We start from the raw sequence: 17,542 nt of genomic DNA, 5'->3' as shown, positions 1-17,542 counted from the left end.
AGTTAAAGCGTGTATTAAGAAATAAACCCGTATTTTGGCCATTTGGATGAGTTCAGCCCCTGTGAGACAGTGCTCTTGTTATGTGTGTCCCCAGATGATGCCTCTTTTTCCTTGAAGACTTTGTGTAGTTTCCCTGCAGCCACAGCAAACGCTGCCATAGTCAGAGTTGACATGGAAAGGAAGTTTGGTGGTGTTTGTAGCGAATTGCTGGTTAGTGAGGAACTTGCCCAATGGGCTGTTGAAAGACAGAACTGACCATTTGAAATGTCAGTCTGGGCAGCAAAGAGGACATTGGGTTCCCATCCTGACTTTTCCACTTAGGGAGAAGTACTGGTTGTCTCTCTTTCCCCAAATATGGAATGGGCTTAAAAAACTCTTCTGTTTAGTATCAAGTTCTGAGAAGGCAATGCTGGGTCCTGATCTCTAAACAGAGTAACTTTGTGTTAAAGTCACAGAAAACTGGTATTTTTCTAATTTTGTTTTTGAAAATAACAGTTCCTAAACCAGTTCAGCCTGGTAGTGGTTCATTTTGTCCCTGACTCAGCCAGTGACTTTTTACCATTATCTTGTTTCCGGTTGTGGCCATAAACAGATACCTGGAGAGAACAAGGAGCAGCCAAACATGAATGTTGTTTCCCTGTAAAGCTTTTCCATTTTCTGAGTATTTGCAACTCCAGGAGTTCAGGAGAACTAGCAGTCCTCTGGCAGACTGCCAGAGGAGTGGATTCTCCTGCTAACTTTTCATTGTCCTGTGCCAGCCCATGTTTTGTCTGTCCTGTCTATAGCAGAGGAGGAGTGGTATATGACATATTTCTTGCAGCTTACCTGTCACATCCATGGAGATCAATGGTTTCAGGGTCCAGGGTTTTGCATGGCCTGTTCTCAAAGTCCATCCCAACTGGACTTCACCTTCCTCTTTCCCACTGGGGAACTGCAGCAGCTGTGCCCTTTCACTTCCTCATGTTCATCTCAACGTAACCAAAGTACTTCAGATAAATATTTAGTCATAGACAGTTTGCTCACATGTTGAGCCTACCAGGTTGCCTCAGTTTTCCAGCAGAAAGTGCATTTCCTTTGCCAATTCCCTTGTTCCAGGCAGTCTGTGTGTACCTAAGATGTGCTCTCCTGTGCTCTGCTGTAGTTTCTCTTTGTTTCATCTCCCTTAAACCAGAACAAACCAATAGCTGCTGTTTCCTCCAGAGAGCAAGACTTGTTACCTGTATTAGTGATTTGCACTAATTGCTCCCCAGAGATTTAATTTCTACAGGAAATTCTCCTGCAGAGCCAGGAACACAAGGAAACACACAGCTATCTTTATTACAGCTGTCACATCTCAATATATTCTGACTAGATCTGTAATTTATGTGCTTGGCACACTTCTCACCTGAACACCAAATGAATCCTTGCTTCTGTGCTTCTTTCCACCCTGCACCATGTAAAAACACCGTAGTTGAATTCAACGTGAGTTGCATACAAAGGGTCACTTACTTCTCAAGTTGTCACTTCCTCCCCAGAGTGTTAATATTGATGTTTGGTTTTGTAATGCTTAACCTATTATTAGGTTAAAAACCTGGGAGAGAAAAGTTGGTCATGCGTGAAGGCATCACAGCACAATATTTGCTTTGCAGTGACCAACTCTATTTTTACAGATTATGACAAGTTTTTATGGCAAACATTGCAAGTCTGATGTTACACAAACTGCTTATGCAGTTGAAAGATAATTTTGCAAGTCTGAAATAACTTTTCTCATAGTAGTATAGACCTTTTAATTTAAAGGTTTCCAGCCTACCACAGTTTTAAGGTAAATAATGTGTACAAAGTTGCTTTTATTTTTAAAATATAGATAGATGACTTTGAATTTTTTTGAAAGAACCCTTAACTGCACAAATCAGTACATCAATGACCTTAAGGATTTTCTGCTGTGGTCCAAGAATTCCCCATTAGCAACAGGTTTCAGGATCAAAGTTATGGTACAGATATTAAATTAAAGAAACAACAAAGAAGGATAAGAGGGGAAAATGTTTTTTTGAGCCTGCAAAGTGTTCTTTTACGATTTGAATGGTGACCAGTTTTTTTGCACTTACCAAGTCTATTCAAGTAAGCAGAGTTGTAGCTATTTATATATATTTTCATGGTCAAACATTGTCCATGCAGTGGAGGTTAATCATAGTTTGAGAAACAGATCTACTTGTTTTTCCTTTCCAGCAACTTTAAAAGAAGAAGAAGAAGGGAAAGACCACAGATACAAGACCCGTGCTAATGTCTTTAACTTTTGAAAAGAGTTTTTCTTTCCTGTTATATCTAAAGAAATTTAGATCCTTTTCAAACTTCTACCCTTGTCAAGTAGGAGTTCACACAGGGCTAAGTACATGGTTATGCCCATAATACAAAAGTTTTATTGGGGCACTGGTTGTGTAAAGAGTTCATAAAACAATTGTCCTCATTTGAGAGAGTCTAGAAGTGATTCTTTGATCCTTTGTGGCGAGGTTGGATGGTTGGACAGTTTTGAGGGATATTGTTGCTGCAGAGCAGAGAGCACTGCTGTAAAGGCATCACAAATTTCAAAAGAAAAATAAAAGAGGGGAGTGTGTTGGGACGTATTCTGAGCACAGAGTGATTGTGACAGACTTGGTATGCTGCAGAGATAAATGGGGGTGTGTTTTGAATACTGCAGTGAGGGGTTTGTAGTGGTGAGATAAACTGGGTGCTGTGCACTTCTCTTGTGTCCCTGTGTGCGGGGCTGGGAACTGCAGACACTGCTGGCATGGGTTGGTCTGGGAACCTTCCACTTCCTCAAAAGTCAGCCAAAGACTAGGGCTCAGAGCAGAAAGGTTAACCCAACTAAGACAGTTCTAGACCTTCCAGCCATTGAAGGCATATTAAAGTGAATATTTGGTGCCTTAACAAGTTGAACAAAGAGCAACTGATGCTATGTAATAATAAAGGAATGATTTTTCTTAGCTCTTGAATGGAAAATAGAGCATAGCAGACTGGAGTTGGACTATATAGCAGTTTCTTGAGGTGCCATGTTAGCTGGTCTGTCTTGTTGAGAATACAAAAATAGCAGATGGCTTTTCAGGAAGAGTTTGAGTCTGTCTTTCTGATCATCCACACCCTCTCCTTTCTCTTCTTTACTGTCCTCTCAGAATGCTCAAAAGCAGGTTTTTTTCTGGTCCCTCTTCTTGAAATCCTTATGCCATTTGCAACTTTTCCACACTTGTCCAGTGTGGTCACTGGCAGAATTTTGTCTATGAACATATGCACCTTACAGGAGCATGATCCTTAGGTGACCCTGCTGGAGCTTTTCCTTTCTTTTCAAAGTGATTAATATGAGGTGGAATGAATTGAGTTTCAGGGACTTCTAAAAGTTCCCTACTTCAGGCTATATTTGTTAACAAGTTAATAATGACTGTCTTCAAAATAGGAGGTGTTCTTTCCTGACTGCAGTAAATAATTGTTCTCTCTAGCTGCTGAACATTTCCCACCCAGCCAATCGTAGCAAACGTATCTCCATCAGATTCTCACAGCAATTCCTTAACTGCAACAGCAAATATGTTAATACCTGTGTGCATCCATATCCTTTCTTACCCCTTTATAAAATGTTCTGCTCCACTTTTTATGAGAATAGGTCAGGTGATTTTTTTTTTTTAATCTTTAAAAGCCTGTGCAGGTCATGGTGAGGTAAGTTACCGTGTATGTCAGAAGGATGTAAAATCTCTGTTCCTAGAAAAAAATTATATGAAATGATTCTAGGACTGAGTTTTGAGTAAGGTTGAGAATGCTTCAACTTCTTAGTGTATAAATGAATAGTTCATGGAGGGAAGATCCTTTTCAAGTTCTGGAATAGGTGAAAAATTTACAATATGAGATCTTAGGTTATATCAAGAATATACAAACTTTAGGTCAAGAAGTCATCTTGATGTGTAACGTTTAAGTCAAAGTTTTTATTGGTATTTATGTAGTCTTGTTCATTTTCTCCTCCTTGCATTATTCCAACATCTTGGGGTGTTGGAGTACATAGAGCAGGTCATAGTTGTGGCCACTGTATCCATGCTCCATCCCATGTCCATGTGTATCCCTCCATGTGCCACATTTCCTTTCCCAGGGCAATTGGGAGACTGATTGAACTATTGTGGTAGGGCCAGCATTTGCTAACTCTGTTCCTGGGAAGCTCCAGGTCTATCCCCTTTCGGGATATGCAGCTCAGGTGGTGTGTGACAGGGATCTGGGGAGAAATGGCACCAGGGAAAAAGTCAAAGCAGCTGCAGCTGCTTCTTGGGTGATCCCAAGCGTTGCCCTGAGTAAAGAAGTGCCAGGAGGAGGCTGTAGGAAACCATCCATTACTGGTAGTAGTTCCTCACAGACTCTTTTTAGTTTGTTTGATTTTTCCTGGCATAGTTTGGGAGTACCTGTGGATGAGCTTGTGTGTCGCTGCCCTTGAGCTTCAGGTCCAGCTCTCCATAACTGTGGAATCCTGTGTTGTGCCTGTGCCTCAGCTCTTGCCATGCAAATGGTCCACTGCAGTCACTGAGGGAAACTGAGCCCAGCAGGTTAGGCAGTGCTGAGGGAATCTTGTTCAAAATAGGGGTTTTTTTAAATTATTTTCTTTTTTTTTTTTTAAACTGTTCACTGTGATATTTGACATGTGTGACTGACTTTTTCAGATGCTCAGCTCTCATGCTACTGCTGTGTTACCTTTTCAGCAGGTAAAAGACCTGGGCTGTATGTAGAGGTTCACCAAATCATTTTGTATAACAGAGTAACTAACTACATCACACTCCTAAATATAGTCCTGAACACAAGTGTGGCAGTATTCATGAAAAATATTTAAAGCTAAATTTCACACTCATTTTGTATTTGATCCATATTTGGTTTATTTTTAACTCTTGTAAGATGAAGGCTGGAGGGTTTTTTTCCCTTCTTCTAAATAATACTGTAGGAGCATATCTGAGATATGAAGGGCTTGTACAAAGGCACAGTTTTGTGGGGTCTTTTTGGTGTCGTGTCTGTTTGTTCAGTGTTGAAGTCTTAATATCACACAAAGCTTAAATGGCAGCAGCAAAAAAATTTTGAAACTTTGAAAACTACAGCTGCTTAATAGGGGTTTGGAGTAACCCTTATGGCAGTGGTGATGGTCATATATCATCAGCAGGATAAGGGGCCAGTAAAAAGGAATTAAAAAGCTGGGATTTGTCTGTGGAAGAACATTTTACACATATATTTAGTGTTTTCTTTTCATGTATCACCATGGTTATTCTGGATACAATTTTGTTTGTTTGTCTTGAACCCTTCTCAGCTGACCTCCTTGTTCCTCAATCACATTTGATTTTTTTTGCTTCATCCTAGTAGTCAGAAGTCACTTATTTGTTTTTATAACATAGAGACATACAGGTGACCTTCACTGTTCCTGTTTTGCTTGGTCTTAGATACTTAGGTTGCACCACATAATACCAGTTATGCTTGTAAATGTTGTATAAGCTTAACCAGGATACAGTGAAAACATGAACTTCAGGATTTTAATAAAATTGACTTACAAAGATAGTATGGTTTTGGTAGCTATGGTAACTAAGACTAATTAAAATATGCTAAAATTTGCAGGGGAGTGAGAAGGGGAAAAAAATAAGTTAATGGTTTTGTTTTCATAATGTAACAGTAAAACATTTTTTTCCGGTGTCTTGCCTAAGTGCCAGTCAGTCAATTATTTGTGGTTTTTAAAGAAACCCTTTAAAAATAGTACAGGCTGAACCACGTTGTAATTTTTATATGTAAACTAAAAAATGCATAAATCTACCCTCTATTTCCTTGGAAGCTCATTCCTTAGATGGGGATAGTTGCAAAGGCTTCCTGGAGTGTTCGCTGTGGGCTGAGGCTTTACCTGCTGGGGGCTGGTGGGCAGCAGCTCCATGGCCTGTGTGATCCCACATCATGGTCAGGGTTTGGTCCTGATATAATTTTACAGTATAGTACAGATTGCCTGGTGAGGGCAGCCAGATTGGCAAATTGTAGCTGGCATTGAGATTGATGAGATCTCTTCAAGTGAACATTTGAACTTGTAAAGAAATGCATAGGTTTTATTATAAGTATCTTTTGTAAAATATTTATCATGTTCAAATTTCTGAAAAATAGTTCCCATGGTTGAGTTTCACGTGCAGGTGCAGAGGAAATATTTAAAGGATGGCATTTTCACATCTTGCTTGTTTTCAGGGTTTTTTTAATTTAATGGTAATACTGTATTACTGTCCTTGTTTCAGAAAGGATTAAGAGAGTTGTTCTGTAATAGCTGTAATCCTTTGTGTTCAACATGTGCAGAGTATTGTACAAATATTAACAAATCTGCACAACACTTCAGTGGGGTAGATGGGGACATTAAGATGAAAAGTTTGAATTATTCAAGGTCAATATTTAAGTAAATATTGGATCCAGAATTAAAACCATCCTCAGTCTTGTAAAGAGCATGATTTCCTGTTTCTCAGTGTAATGTCTTTTCTTAACTTGATCTTTCAGCTCCATCCATTTCTACCCCAGCCAAGTGCTCTTCTGCTACCACTAAAAGTTAAGTGAAAGGGACAGTTTTGCTGACAAGGAATAATAACTATTTTTAGCTGTATTAGTTTTGAGCCGTGTTGCTTTTGGTTAATTATTTTTGATAAGGCTTCATATTCACTTTTGAATGTAGAAATAGATTTCATATTAGTAATGGAAATTAAGAAAGAAGATATATTAAGTTTTTCTTGCATCACAAGTCTCACATATCTGGGCTGATACTCAGACTGTAGATCTGAACAATCTGCTGATAAGTGAGCACATGCAAAAGGAGACTTGCAAAATATTTGAATGTCTTCATGTGCATTATAAATTTGACTACAAATAGGTGACCATACAAATAACTCTCACTCCTGCCAGTATTAGATTGAATATCTCAGTTGTTCCACTGGAGGAAAAAGTGCATTCAGACCTCAAAGTTATTTGCTTCAGTAGCTGGCATGGTAGGCTTTGTTTGGGCTACTTTTTGTGAGAGCAGCAGCAGGTCCCTGCTCTGTGCATTTATTTGTATTTTGTATTGAATATTAGTGAGGGAGAGCCAGCCTTGATCTAGGACTTCAGAGAGAACTTAAGAGGTAGAGGTGTTTATATAATCTGTGCTCTTCTTCTGTAGGATTTTGGCTCCTTAACCTTTTTCTCTCTTTAGTGCCTTTGTAGGGAACAGGTGTGTCTTTCTCTCCATCCTCAGTGAGCAGTTTGGGTTCAGGCTTCTTCCACATCATCCTTCTTACTCATCATCTCTAAACCAGTCCAGCTGTGGTTTAAGACCTTTCTATCTCGCCTTTCCCCAATTTGATTAAGAATTATTTTCACTGTTTCCTATTCTTTAGGCTTTATTGAAATTCATTTCACAAGATTTAACAGCCTTTTGGGCCAGTTCCTCAAGTGCATGTTTTCACTTTAGTGTGCTTATCGGCCCTGCCTGTCACGGGGCTACTTGATATGTTGTTCTTCCCTGACTTCTTTGCTCACTCTTCTTTATGCTCTGAAGACTCAATCTAGTCACTTGTTTGTGTGTTACTGTCATTTTCTCCTTCTGGTGAAGTGCTGCAGGGCTATTTAGTTCTTCAATTTTTGGGAGTGATATAAGCCCAGATGATGGTATCTCTCAGCTCTGCCTTTTTATTGCTAACTTTTCTCACTTAAATTTGTTGTCAGCTTCCTTTTCTGACATCCTTAGCAGAAATCTTTTTCAGCTTATGCTTAGGATAGCCCAACATATTTTCCTACAGTTTTTGTCCATTTCTCTTGAATTTAGAGTAGAGAGGAGGAATAATCTTTTTTGTCATCCCCAACCCAAAATCTTGCTGTCTCTTATATACACCTCATCTGCTTTGCTGCTTACACCCAACTTTACCTTTTTTTCCATCCAAATACACTTTGTATAGTGCTTTCACTGTGCCTGGTGTTTATTTCTGGAATCTTTTTCTCTGTCCTTCCAACAAAGCTCTCCTCTAGTCAGCAAAAAAACCCCAAAACAATATAGTAAATTATACTACCCAAATCCTGCATTGACTATGCCAGCACCTGGTTACCAGCACCCTCTTCTGTGTCCCCTCCCTTTTTTAACTGCGTTGAGTTTGGTGACACCTGTCCTCTTCAAATAACTTCTGCATTTCTAGTGCTGTCTGCTGCCCTGTGTTGTCTGTTACTGTCATTCTCAGTCCCTTCTGCTTTGGTAGTGGTCATAGTCTCAGTGTACTGCCAGCTCAGACATGTTTTATATGAGACACATTTTTCCCCTTTGTATCCTGAATATCTTCTGAGCCTGCAGCATCATTACATTTTCTGAAATCTTGTCTGTTCTTCCTGTTTAAGTCCTCCTTTAATGTTTCCATTAAATTAGCTAAGAAAGTAATTTATAGTTCTTTTTTTTTCCCCGTTTCAAATAAGCTAGGTGGCTTTTTTATTATTATTATCATTATCATCATGCTGTTTTCCTTCTCAGTCACAGCAGTATTGAATATTGTTTATTTGTGTGTAAGTGGCACTTAGGAATCCATGCCCTGTCGTGCTTGGTGTATTTGCTTTGTAGCACCACATATACCTTTGGTTATGGGTTCTTTGCTTCAGTTCTTTTGCATCTTGTACTTTATGAACTGTAACTGATGCAGGTCCTGCTGAAGCTGGTGATGTTACCTGCCTGTAGAAGCAACCTGGCTAAATCAGTAGCAAACCAGCTCAGTGCAGCAGTGGGTGGGGAATCTTGTGCAGGTGTTGTCCATATGTGCTGGGTACAAGCCTGGAAATGGGAAGGTAAGTTTTTTCATCTGTCAGTATATCATTTTTCACAAGGGATGGAATTTTTTTGAAGGCTTAGGGGAAGGATGAATTTTGTTCAAGGTTCTTTCATTTTATTACTCTAAGATTTATAGCGTTGCCAAGCCCTTTTTTTGGACTGATACCAGACCTGCCATCCCTCATCCATTTGGAGTGCAGACTTCTCTTCCTTTTTTTTTTTTCAGTTTTTACTCCAAAAGTGGAAAAAATTAAACATTTGGACTATTTTTTGAGGGGATTAGTTTATTCAGTCCTTATTTCTAAATTAGAAAGTCTGGAATGTTTTAAGGAGACTTTGAGATTTCCGTAGTGTTATTCTACATCCCATGATAGGATTTTCAGTTTTAGAGCAGTAAAAAATTTCTCTTTTAATTTAACTGACTCAGTTCCTGCCCTTTTAAAGTCACTTTTTCTGCTGCAATTCCCTGCCCCTCTAGACTTGAAGGTGTTCCCTTTTGGCCTGGACCCACCCATGCTGACACTAAAATGAGGGCCTGACTGAAAAAACCGTTCCAGGAGCACTTTATCCTTTGCTGGTTGATACGGATTCTCTAATGCAGGGTTGCTTTTCTTTCTTTGAGCACTGCTTAGGCCAAGTGTCTTCCCAGCCACTCTGACATTCCTCAGCAGTTCATTTTCTTCTCCCCGTGCAGCTTTGGTGGGAGCTGGTGTGGGGAGAGCTGCTGTCACATGCTCTGGCTCTTGAGCCCTGTACTTCAGTGCCTTGAGGAGTCGTCTGCCAAGATCTCTCCAAGTCTGACCTTTTGTTGGAGTACAGTTATTCCAGCATGCTTCACTCTTTATATCCAACCACAGAGTACCAACTTCTCTGTCTGTGAACAAAAGCAAATTTTCCTAATTTCCATATCTTTCAGAATGTCCCCTCCTAAAAAAACAAAGGAAACAATGCTGCCCAGTCCCTCATGGTGCATCTACGCTGCATATTTTGTTACAGGTACCTAACTAGGTACTTGTAACAGGCTAGGTATGTTAAGTGCTGGTTCTCAGTAGCTGACACCACTGAAGCACTTATTCCATGTATAGGGAAAACAAAAGACACAACTTTATGACAATCTGACCATGGCCACCTAAGGGAAGGTATAATTTATAACGGTTTAAAGGACTGGGAAACAAAATCCAGACAAATGATTTTACAAAATGAGGCTCTGAGCTACAACGTTTTTAGGGCTGCCCTTTTCTCTCCTCTATAGCCTCAGGCCCTGAATTGCAGCTTGTCCATGCCTTTGGTTCATATCCTGGTTTTCTTCTGGCTCAAAATCATGGGTGTGGTTTTTTTTTTTGCTGGATTGTCCTTTTGTACCTGTCTTTTGTAGGCTGGCAAAACAACAGACAGAGCAGTTCTCCTTAGGACTCTGTAAATGCGTGTTCATATTTCTCCTACCCCTCCCCCACATCTCCTCTCTCTGCCTCCCACCCCTTCCCGAATTCCATTAATATTTACAGAACAAGAGCCAGTACTCCAGCATTAGCCTCAAATTTAGAATGAGATTTTTCTGGCTCTATCTGCAGCTGATGCAGAAGACAACAGAGGTTAGAAATGCACTTTAAAAAAAAAAAAGAACAAAAGGCCTTTTCATATCCCACACACTGGATGGATTGTGTTGGGTATAAATAAGCTTTCAAAGACCAGAGCATATGTAAAAAAATATTATATGTATTGTTGTTGGAAGGCAGAGGAACATTTATATGCTTACTGACTACATTAAAAGTTCCTGAGCTTTAACTTATATAAGCTGATTTTTACCCTTGTCTCTTCAAATTTTGTGGGGGGATAAGAGATCCCTTCTTCAACTTACTGGTTCATGTACAACATAAACAGTAAACCCAAAAAGTCTAATGAAGAGAAAGAGAACTGTGTTGATAGTTACATGCCAGTAATGTACAAACTAAGCATTTGTAAGGAGATAAATAAACAAGCTTACCTTCAATCAACCAGTGAAGTTTTGCAAACATAAATTTCATAGGTGAACCAAGAAGTAGGGTGGAGAACTAAGAGAATGAAGAATCCAGGTGATTTGCACTGTTTTCTTTGACCCCGGACTAAGTGTTTTCTTTCATTTGCATTATTAAGTGGATAGAATGTGTTCTTAACCTTTATGAATTGACTTAAAAAAAGGTAAACATTTCGATTCTTCCAAACTGTTTTTATTTTCATGTTGTTTTATTAATTGCAAAGTATTTGCTGACTCTTGTAGTCTGCCCAGGCACTTGCTCCTCTGTGACCCCTTGCCATGATTGTTTCAAAGTTTCTTTTTCCCCTTTTGTGTGGAGTTCTGGCTCCTGGTGACCTCAGCCAGTTGCCGGCAGACAATTTTTTTAACGGCGTGAAGTAATGGATTGTGTCCATCTGGTTGTGAGGCCAAGGGTTATTTCAGAGCACAGAACCTGATCTGCATTCTTTACACAGAGAAGGAGGTCATCCACATGTTCTGTGGAAGGGGATTTGGCAGAGCAGTCTAGGAGAAGCTGGCTCTGTAGTATGCATGCACTGCTCTTCCTCTAAGGAATTGTGAGAACATATTTTAGCAAAGGATTCCTCAATCTACCCCATAGCCCAAAATACATAGACATGGAAAACTCTAGTGGTTTTCATTTTTTTCCATTCAGTATGGATTCATTTATTCTTAAATTTCTTTCTTTCAAGAAATGCCCATCAGTCAGTCCTTTAGTCTAGAAGTTTGTGGTTTTTCTAGGGAAAGGCTCCCTTATTTTCTTCTCAGCTGTCTGGCATTAGAATTGGCTTATCTCACTTTTCTGATGAACCTACATTTTTCCAGATAGATGAAAACATAGTGGCTTATTTTTCAAAACTGAAACAGTTGGATTGCCTTTTTGTTTTACTGGGATAAGCATCCATGATGCTCTGGGGAATGGAGAATGATCTAAAATAAGCCTAGCTGTTTTTTGTTGTTTATCTGTTTCTTTTTGCATCTGTCTTAGTATTTATTGCTACCATCTGCGTTTCATTTCAGGTTGTCTAATGTCTTATTCTGCATGTTCTGTGCCTATTCTTTTTACATAGCCTTGGGCTGTAATATCACCATTTGCCTACAAGAGATCCATTTCTATCTGTAACAAAATGAATTGCATTCATCTGTGTAATTCATTTCTAATGAATGCTTTGCTCCTCATTAAACAGTGATTTACCTTTGTTTCCCTTTCCTACACTGTCAACACGAACCATTTTGAGGTCCTGTGGAGAGATGCTAATTTGAGAAAGCAAAAGTCAAGGCAGCTAAGCACTCAGGGGGGCCATCCTCATTGGCACTTTCAAAAATATTCACGGGACACTTGTGAAATACAGTTTGCAGGTGGATAAGAAGACTCAACGTTTTCTTATTCTTAAGCTTTAATTGTACAAAGACAACAGTGTACAAAGACAGCAGTTTAAATGCCTTTCACTTTGTCAGTGTGGGGAACAGGTGAATCTTTAAAGACCTTGTCTGTTCTGTGGGAATTTTACTATCACAGGCACATTTGGGGACACTAAACTCTCCCTTCCCTGTCCCCTCCCTACCTTCTCAGGAATATTAAAATATTTCAATTCTTTTTTTTTTTTTTGTCTCGGAGTAACGTTTTTAAATGGTTAATTCTGAGATACATCAAAATGTTTTAGACTTCAAACTACTTCACTTCAATTTTTCTGTGAGACGCCAAAGTTAATATAACTGTTGCCTTCGTATATCTAAAGGAAAAGGATTAGTACCATTAACTAATGAAATAGGGGTTGTATAGTAATTTTGTTACAGATTTGGTTCTTGTGCAACTTTTGTGTGATGCCCTTTCCAGCTCTCCAGCAGCATTCCCTTTTCCAGCCCTGCACTTTGCGGAACAGCAGAATATGCTGTGTGTGCAAATAGATGTGTGCTGCTGACAGATGATGGTTAGAGCACAGGATGAATTACCAAGTTTATTTTCCCTTTAACTCTAAACAGAGTTTGAACTGCAGCAAAAGATGAAAACACTGTTGGTAAACACAATTTAAAGCAATACAGATAGTTTTCAGGAAGTTTTATTTACAACCTCTGCAACTCTGGTGATGGTACAAGCCACTCCTTGGCACTTCTTATCACATAAATTTAGCTTGGCATTTTTCAGTATTTATTCTGGTGTTGGGTCAGATTGATCCCCATTGGAACTCTAGAATTCTCAGTGTGCATCAGTTGACTTAGACCATGGATTAATTTGAACGTGGCATTATGAGGGGATTGGAGCACGGGAGGTTGGGGTTTTTTAACTGGTCTTACCTAAGTCATATAGTATTTGGAAGTAAGTACACTGATTAATGTAACAAAATTTTATTTTTAATATACATTTTAGAGGACAAAACTGACCTTGAGAACAGTGTGATGCAGAAGAAAATTAAAATCCCCAAACTCTCTCTCAATCACATAGAAGAAGCTGGGGAGGTTACAGATTATGGGGAAGAAGATGTGGAGCTTAGACACAGTAAGGTACTGAAGTCTTTCCGTTTTGGTTTTTCCCTTCCTTTCCTTTTTGTTTTTCTGTTTTGCAAGTGCTTGGGGCACATACAGACGTCTCAGCTTAAGAATTCCAGACCTGCTTTTGATCCCCTTAAAACTGCTGTGTTTGGTGAAATTGGGTCACATTGTGTGTGGGGGTGGGGTACGGGTTTTCAAAACCTGATGCAAGTGCAACTGAACGTTTTCCTGTGTGTCCTGTCTGCGCAGTTTAATTGCCATCTGAGACTTTTGGAACAATGCTCTTCCAGTCTGGCCCAAAAAGCCTTAAAAGTCCCCAGTTCCATGACTGTGGAGCAGCTGTTCTCGGTGGCACTTGTGGCCCGTTGCACGGTGCTTGTTTGGAATTGGAAGGGGTGCTCTGAGACTTCCCAACTACAGCAGTGGCTGAGAAGAAGAATTGACATCCCTCCATTATAACTGCCAGTTGCCTTTTTAGGTCCAGATGCCAGAAACTCACTGTGGAAATGTATTTATTTTTTTTTATATCAAATGATTTCTTTAAAAGTCTGCCAACCTTCAGAATAAAATATTGCTCTATGGGTTCATGTGTTTTGCAGCTGCAGAAATGATACTAGTACACTTCTTTATGGTGGGCCAGCTTTTTTTTTTTTTTTTTTTTTAAGTTTTTAATGTCTTTAGAACATGCAGCAGGCGTAGCATCAAATAACTTCGTTTTCTGCCACATTACTCTTGGATATTGTGGTATGGGAATTGATAGTGTCAGCTTCTCATCTCTAACCCATGAACTGCATTTGCTTTCCTTGCAGTTGCTTGGAAATTCAAATGCCTTTTGATATTTGGCCTGTAAAACTTAGTGACTTTACCCGTACTGTCACATATTAATACCACTATTGAGGCCTAAGAGGTGTGATTTAATTTGTAGGGTTTGTGCAGGTGACTGAAGGTAAAATTCTACTGAGATTTCAAAGGACATGAAGCCTCTGCAATGCAGTATTAATATAGAAGGGATCAGTTGATAAGGGAGATGAGGCTGGATGATTATATTCAGTCTCCAGCTTCTGTTTTTGAATCCCTTTCAATGTTTGCTGATAGTGTTAACTCAATCTCTTGCATCAGGCAGTTGGGTGAATGTGCTGGAGGGATAGTCAGGGAAGGTTCTGTCTCCCAAAGTGTGGGAAGGACAAGCCCTCAGTTCACAGAACAGCTTTGTGCCCTGTGCTGCTTTCATCTCTGATGTCATCACAGGTGACAAATGTAGCACACAGCTGATTCTTCCTCTTACTTACCAGAAAATCAATTGTTGTTTGAAATCTGAATGTTAAGGGTAAACTTTAAAGAACAAGAGATTTAGATCTGCTTTTTTAAAAAAGAAATATACAGGATCAAGTGACAGTGAGTTTGTAAGTGTTGCAAAAAGGCCTTTAACTGCCTCAGAAGTTTGTACCTGCATTTAGCAAAATTACAATTACACGTTAGTTATGATGTATATTATATCCACAAGAATCTGTTAGGCAAAACATTTTTGCAGAGTGTTTTTGGAAACCAGAAATATTAACCATTTCCAGGTCTGTAGAGTTTTTGATTTTATTACTTCTTACTGCTCTCCTAATTTATTTATTTTTTTCTTGTAACGTGCAGAGACAAGATGGGAGGAAACAAAGTGAAGGTACACACAAAAGCATTGAAGCAGTTGTTGCTCGCCTTGAAAAACAGAACGGGATGAGTCTCAGTAATACTTCCAGCCCTGAGGAGGCTTTTATGGAGACTACAGAAGGCATGAACAATATGGACGATGCTGTAGTTCCTCGGATTCTGTACGAAGAATTGCTGAGGAGTTACCAACAGCAACAGGAGGAAATGAGGCACATTCAACAGGAGCTGGAGAGAACGCGGAGACAGCTTGTGCAACAGGCAAAGAAGCTCAAAGAGTATGGGGCACTCGTGTCAGAAATGAAAGAGCTCAGAGACTTGAACAGGAGGCTCCAGGATGTACTGCTCCTAAGACTAGGTAGTGGTAAGTGCCGGACTTAAGTGGGACTGGTTTGAATGAATTTTGCAAGTGTGATCAATAGTAACGGAAACGTATTTGAAGAATAGCGGTGGTTGTTAAACTGGACATTGAATGTTAAAGGGGTTTTCTGCTGTGGCTGTACAATATGTGTTGAATTTGTATGCTATGTACGTCTGGGTTTTTCTTTAAAAAGTAGAGGTCTTTGTGCTGGTATGGCTGAATCAGAGTTCCATTTTAAGCAGCTGTATTTTAAAGAGTCTCTGACCTTCCGATATATGCTGAAAAAGTTAATAAAGCGTCATCTGCAAAATACACCAGTATGTTCCAGTTTAAAAAGGAAAAAACCAAAAAGGCACTGGAATGACTAGTTGGGCTAAAGCTAATTTATTCTTTTCAGTTAGGGTTTTTGTTTATTGTTATGTGACTGTTACTGTCCATTTTCTGACCCCTCTTCCCATTAGTAGCTTATTAGAATGTGATATATTCCTAAACTTCTTAGCAGTGGCTTTAAACAGCCATGCTATTTGAAAAACAATGGAGTGTTAAAGAATAATTAAAAAAAACTTTTTATATTAGTGTCCCGTTTATCAGCACTTGTTACAAAATGCAGGTTTGTGTAATTTGGGTTTCAGTTTTAACTATCCTGAGTCAATTGCTCATTGTTTGGGTTTATAAGAATTCTTTAAGCATTATGTTCGAATAAATGGGAAAAAAAGACAAAATAAAAAGTTCATCCTTTTCATTGAAGACGGTACCCTTGGAATACCTTCAGAATTTTTACTAATTACATTTATTTGCTATTAGAATGTGGTACTGCTGTGTTGAAGATTTGCTCGGTGACTGAAACTTGGTTGAAATTTGTGCATCCGAACCTAGCATGCTGTTTCTTACGTCTGCCTTTGTGTATCTGGAAAGTTAATTTTTGCATGTAAATTGGATACTGGCTCTTCTCCTGTACTGGAACGAGTGCATGCAATCTGCATGTGGGTCTGAGAGTTACATTCACTACAAACCTGAACCTGGGAGAGAGCATGTGCCTGTGCTGTAGCATGTGTTGAGGTGTGCCCACAACTTTGGAGCCGAGCTCTCGGAGTATCCAGCTATTGGAACTGGGTGTTTGATTGTGAATGCTCATCACTGTTACACTGTGCATAATTAAAATGTCGTTACTTATTACAAACATTCTAGTTAACTTTTTAAATAAAACTAAATAGGCAAGGTTTCCCCAGCCTGAAAAACGCAATGTGGTTGGCAGTAGATTCCACTGAGCTTTCTAAACTTTTCCTTGGATGGAAAGATGTTTCTTCATCTGCAAGTAGTTAGCTGGAATTTATGTGAATGGAGCACGAGCCAGATGTTGGTAGGCAATGGGGCTGAACAGCGTAAAGTACCAATTTAGTTGGTAGACTTGACAGCAATTGGAGTGGTGAGACCAGCAGTGAAATGAAGACAGCTACTGAATTCTGTCTCGTTTCTTTCACTTTAAGAAAAAGGATGCATTTTTCTCTCGAGCCAAAAAAAGAAACCTTAGAAGAAAAAGGGGGGAAAAAAATAGAGGAAAAGAAATCCCAAAACCTCCTGGAAAAAATACTGAATCTGCTCTAAATATTGGGCATGAATTTCCATTATATCAGTCTGGCACCTGCTTTACAACTGCAAATAAATCTCAATTACATTGGAGACAAGTTCTTTTAATTTAATCACATACCTGGACAAATATCAGCTATAGGTAATTAAAAAAAAAAGAAATTTCTTGTTATTATTGGTAAGGAACTTTTCATGGTGACAAAGGTAGAGTTTGGCCCTGTGGGCTGTGTCCTTCACAGGGTTTGTATTTCCTAAGACTCTGTATTAACTGCTACTTACTCTGTTGCCTTTCCTTGTAGCCTCATTCACAGTAGAGAAACGACTGTGTTCTAGAAAGATCAATACAAAACTTATGAATAATTAGCAAGGGAGACATCTTCAGCACATTATAAATTGGAAAGTCTGATGACAGTATGAAAAAGTGTTACTTTTAATCAAGAAATAGATACGTAAAGACTTTTTTAGTCTTCCTTTTCCATCTTACAAATGAGGTATGTTTGGGTATGTGAATAATCTCTGAAAATTGTTCCGAAAATAAATTACATCCTGAATTCATCTTCAGTTGCAGTGATCTCTTAAACCTGGAGTTTCAAATTACATGTAATTTATGTTACGCTGCACTTCTAGCAGGCTGGACTTAATGCAAACTAATTGC

The 17,542-nt window shown here is 39.1% G+C and overlaps 1 protein-coding gene across 3 annotated transcripts in view; it reads left to right on the top strand.

Moving 5' to 3' along the window:
* Positions 1–17,542, top strand: part of LOC113949901 (BEN domain-containing protein 5-like) — a 910,469-nt gene that overhangs the window by 543,846 nt on the left and 349,081 nt on the right. The window contains exons 2-3 of one of the 3 annotated variants that reach the window (XM_027649029.1): positions 13,165–13,298; positions 14,928–15,297. The exons of 1 other annotated variant lie outside the window; for it this stretch is intronic. In XM_027649029.1, coding sequence (XP_027504830.1) covers positions 13,165–13,298; positions 14,928–15,297 — 504 coding nt within the window. Of the gene's footprint in view, positions 1–13,164; positions 13,299–14,927; positions 15,304–17,542 lie in introns of all 3 variants that reach the window. One more of the 3 variants, XM_027649028.1, reaches the window with a different exon arrangement.

This window comes from Corapipo altera, unplaced genomic scaffold, assembly GCF_003945725.1.
Source record: "Corapipo altera isolate COAL_440 unplaced genomic scaffold, ASM394572v1 112, whole genome shotgun sequence".
Lineage (NCBI taxonomy): Eukaryota > Metazoa > Chordata > Aves > Passeriformes > Pipridae > Corapipo > Corapipo altera.
This window is presented reverse-complemented; position numbering and strand designations above follow the sequence as displayed.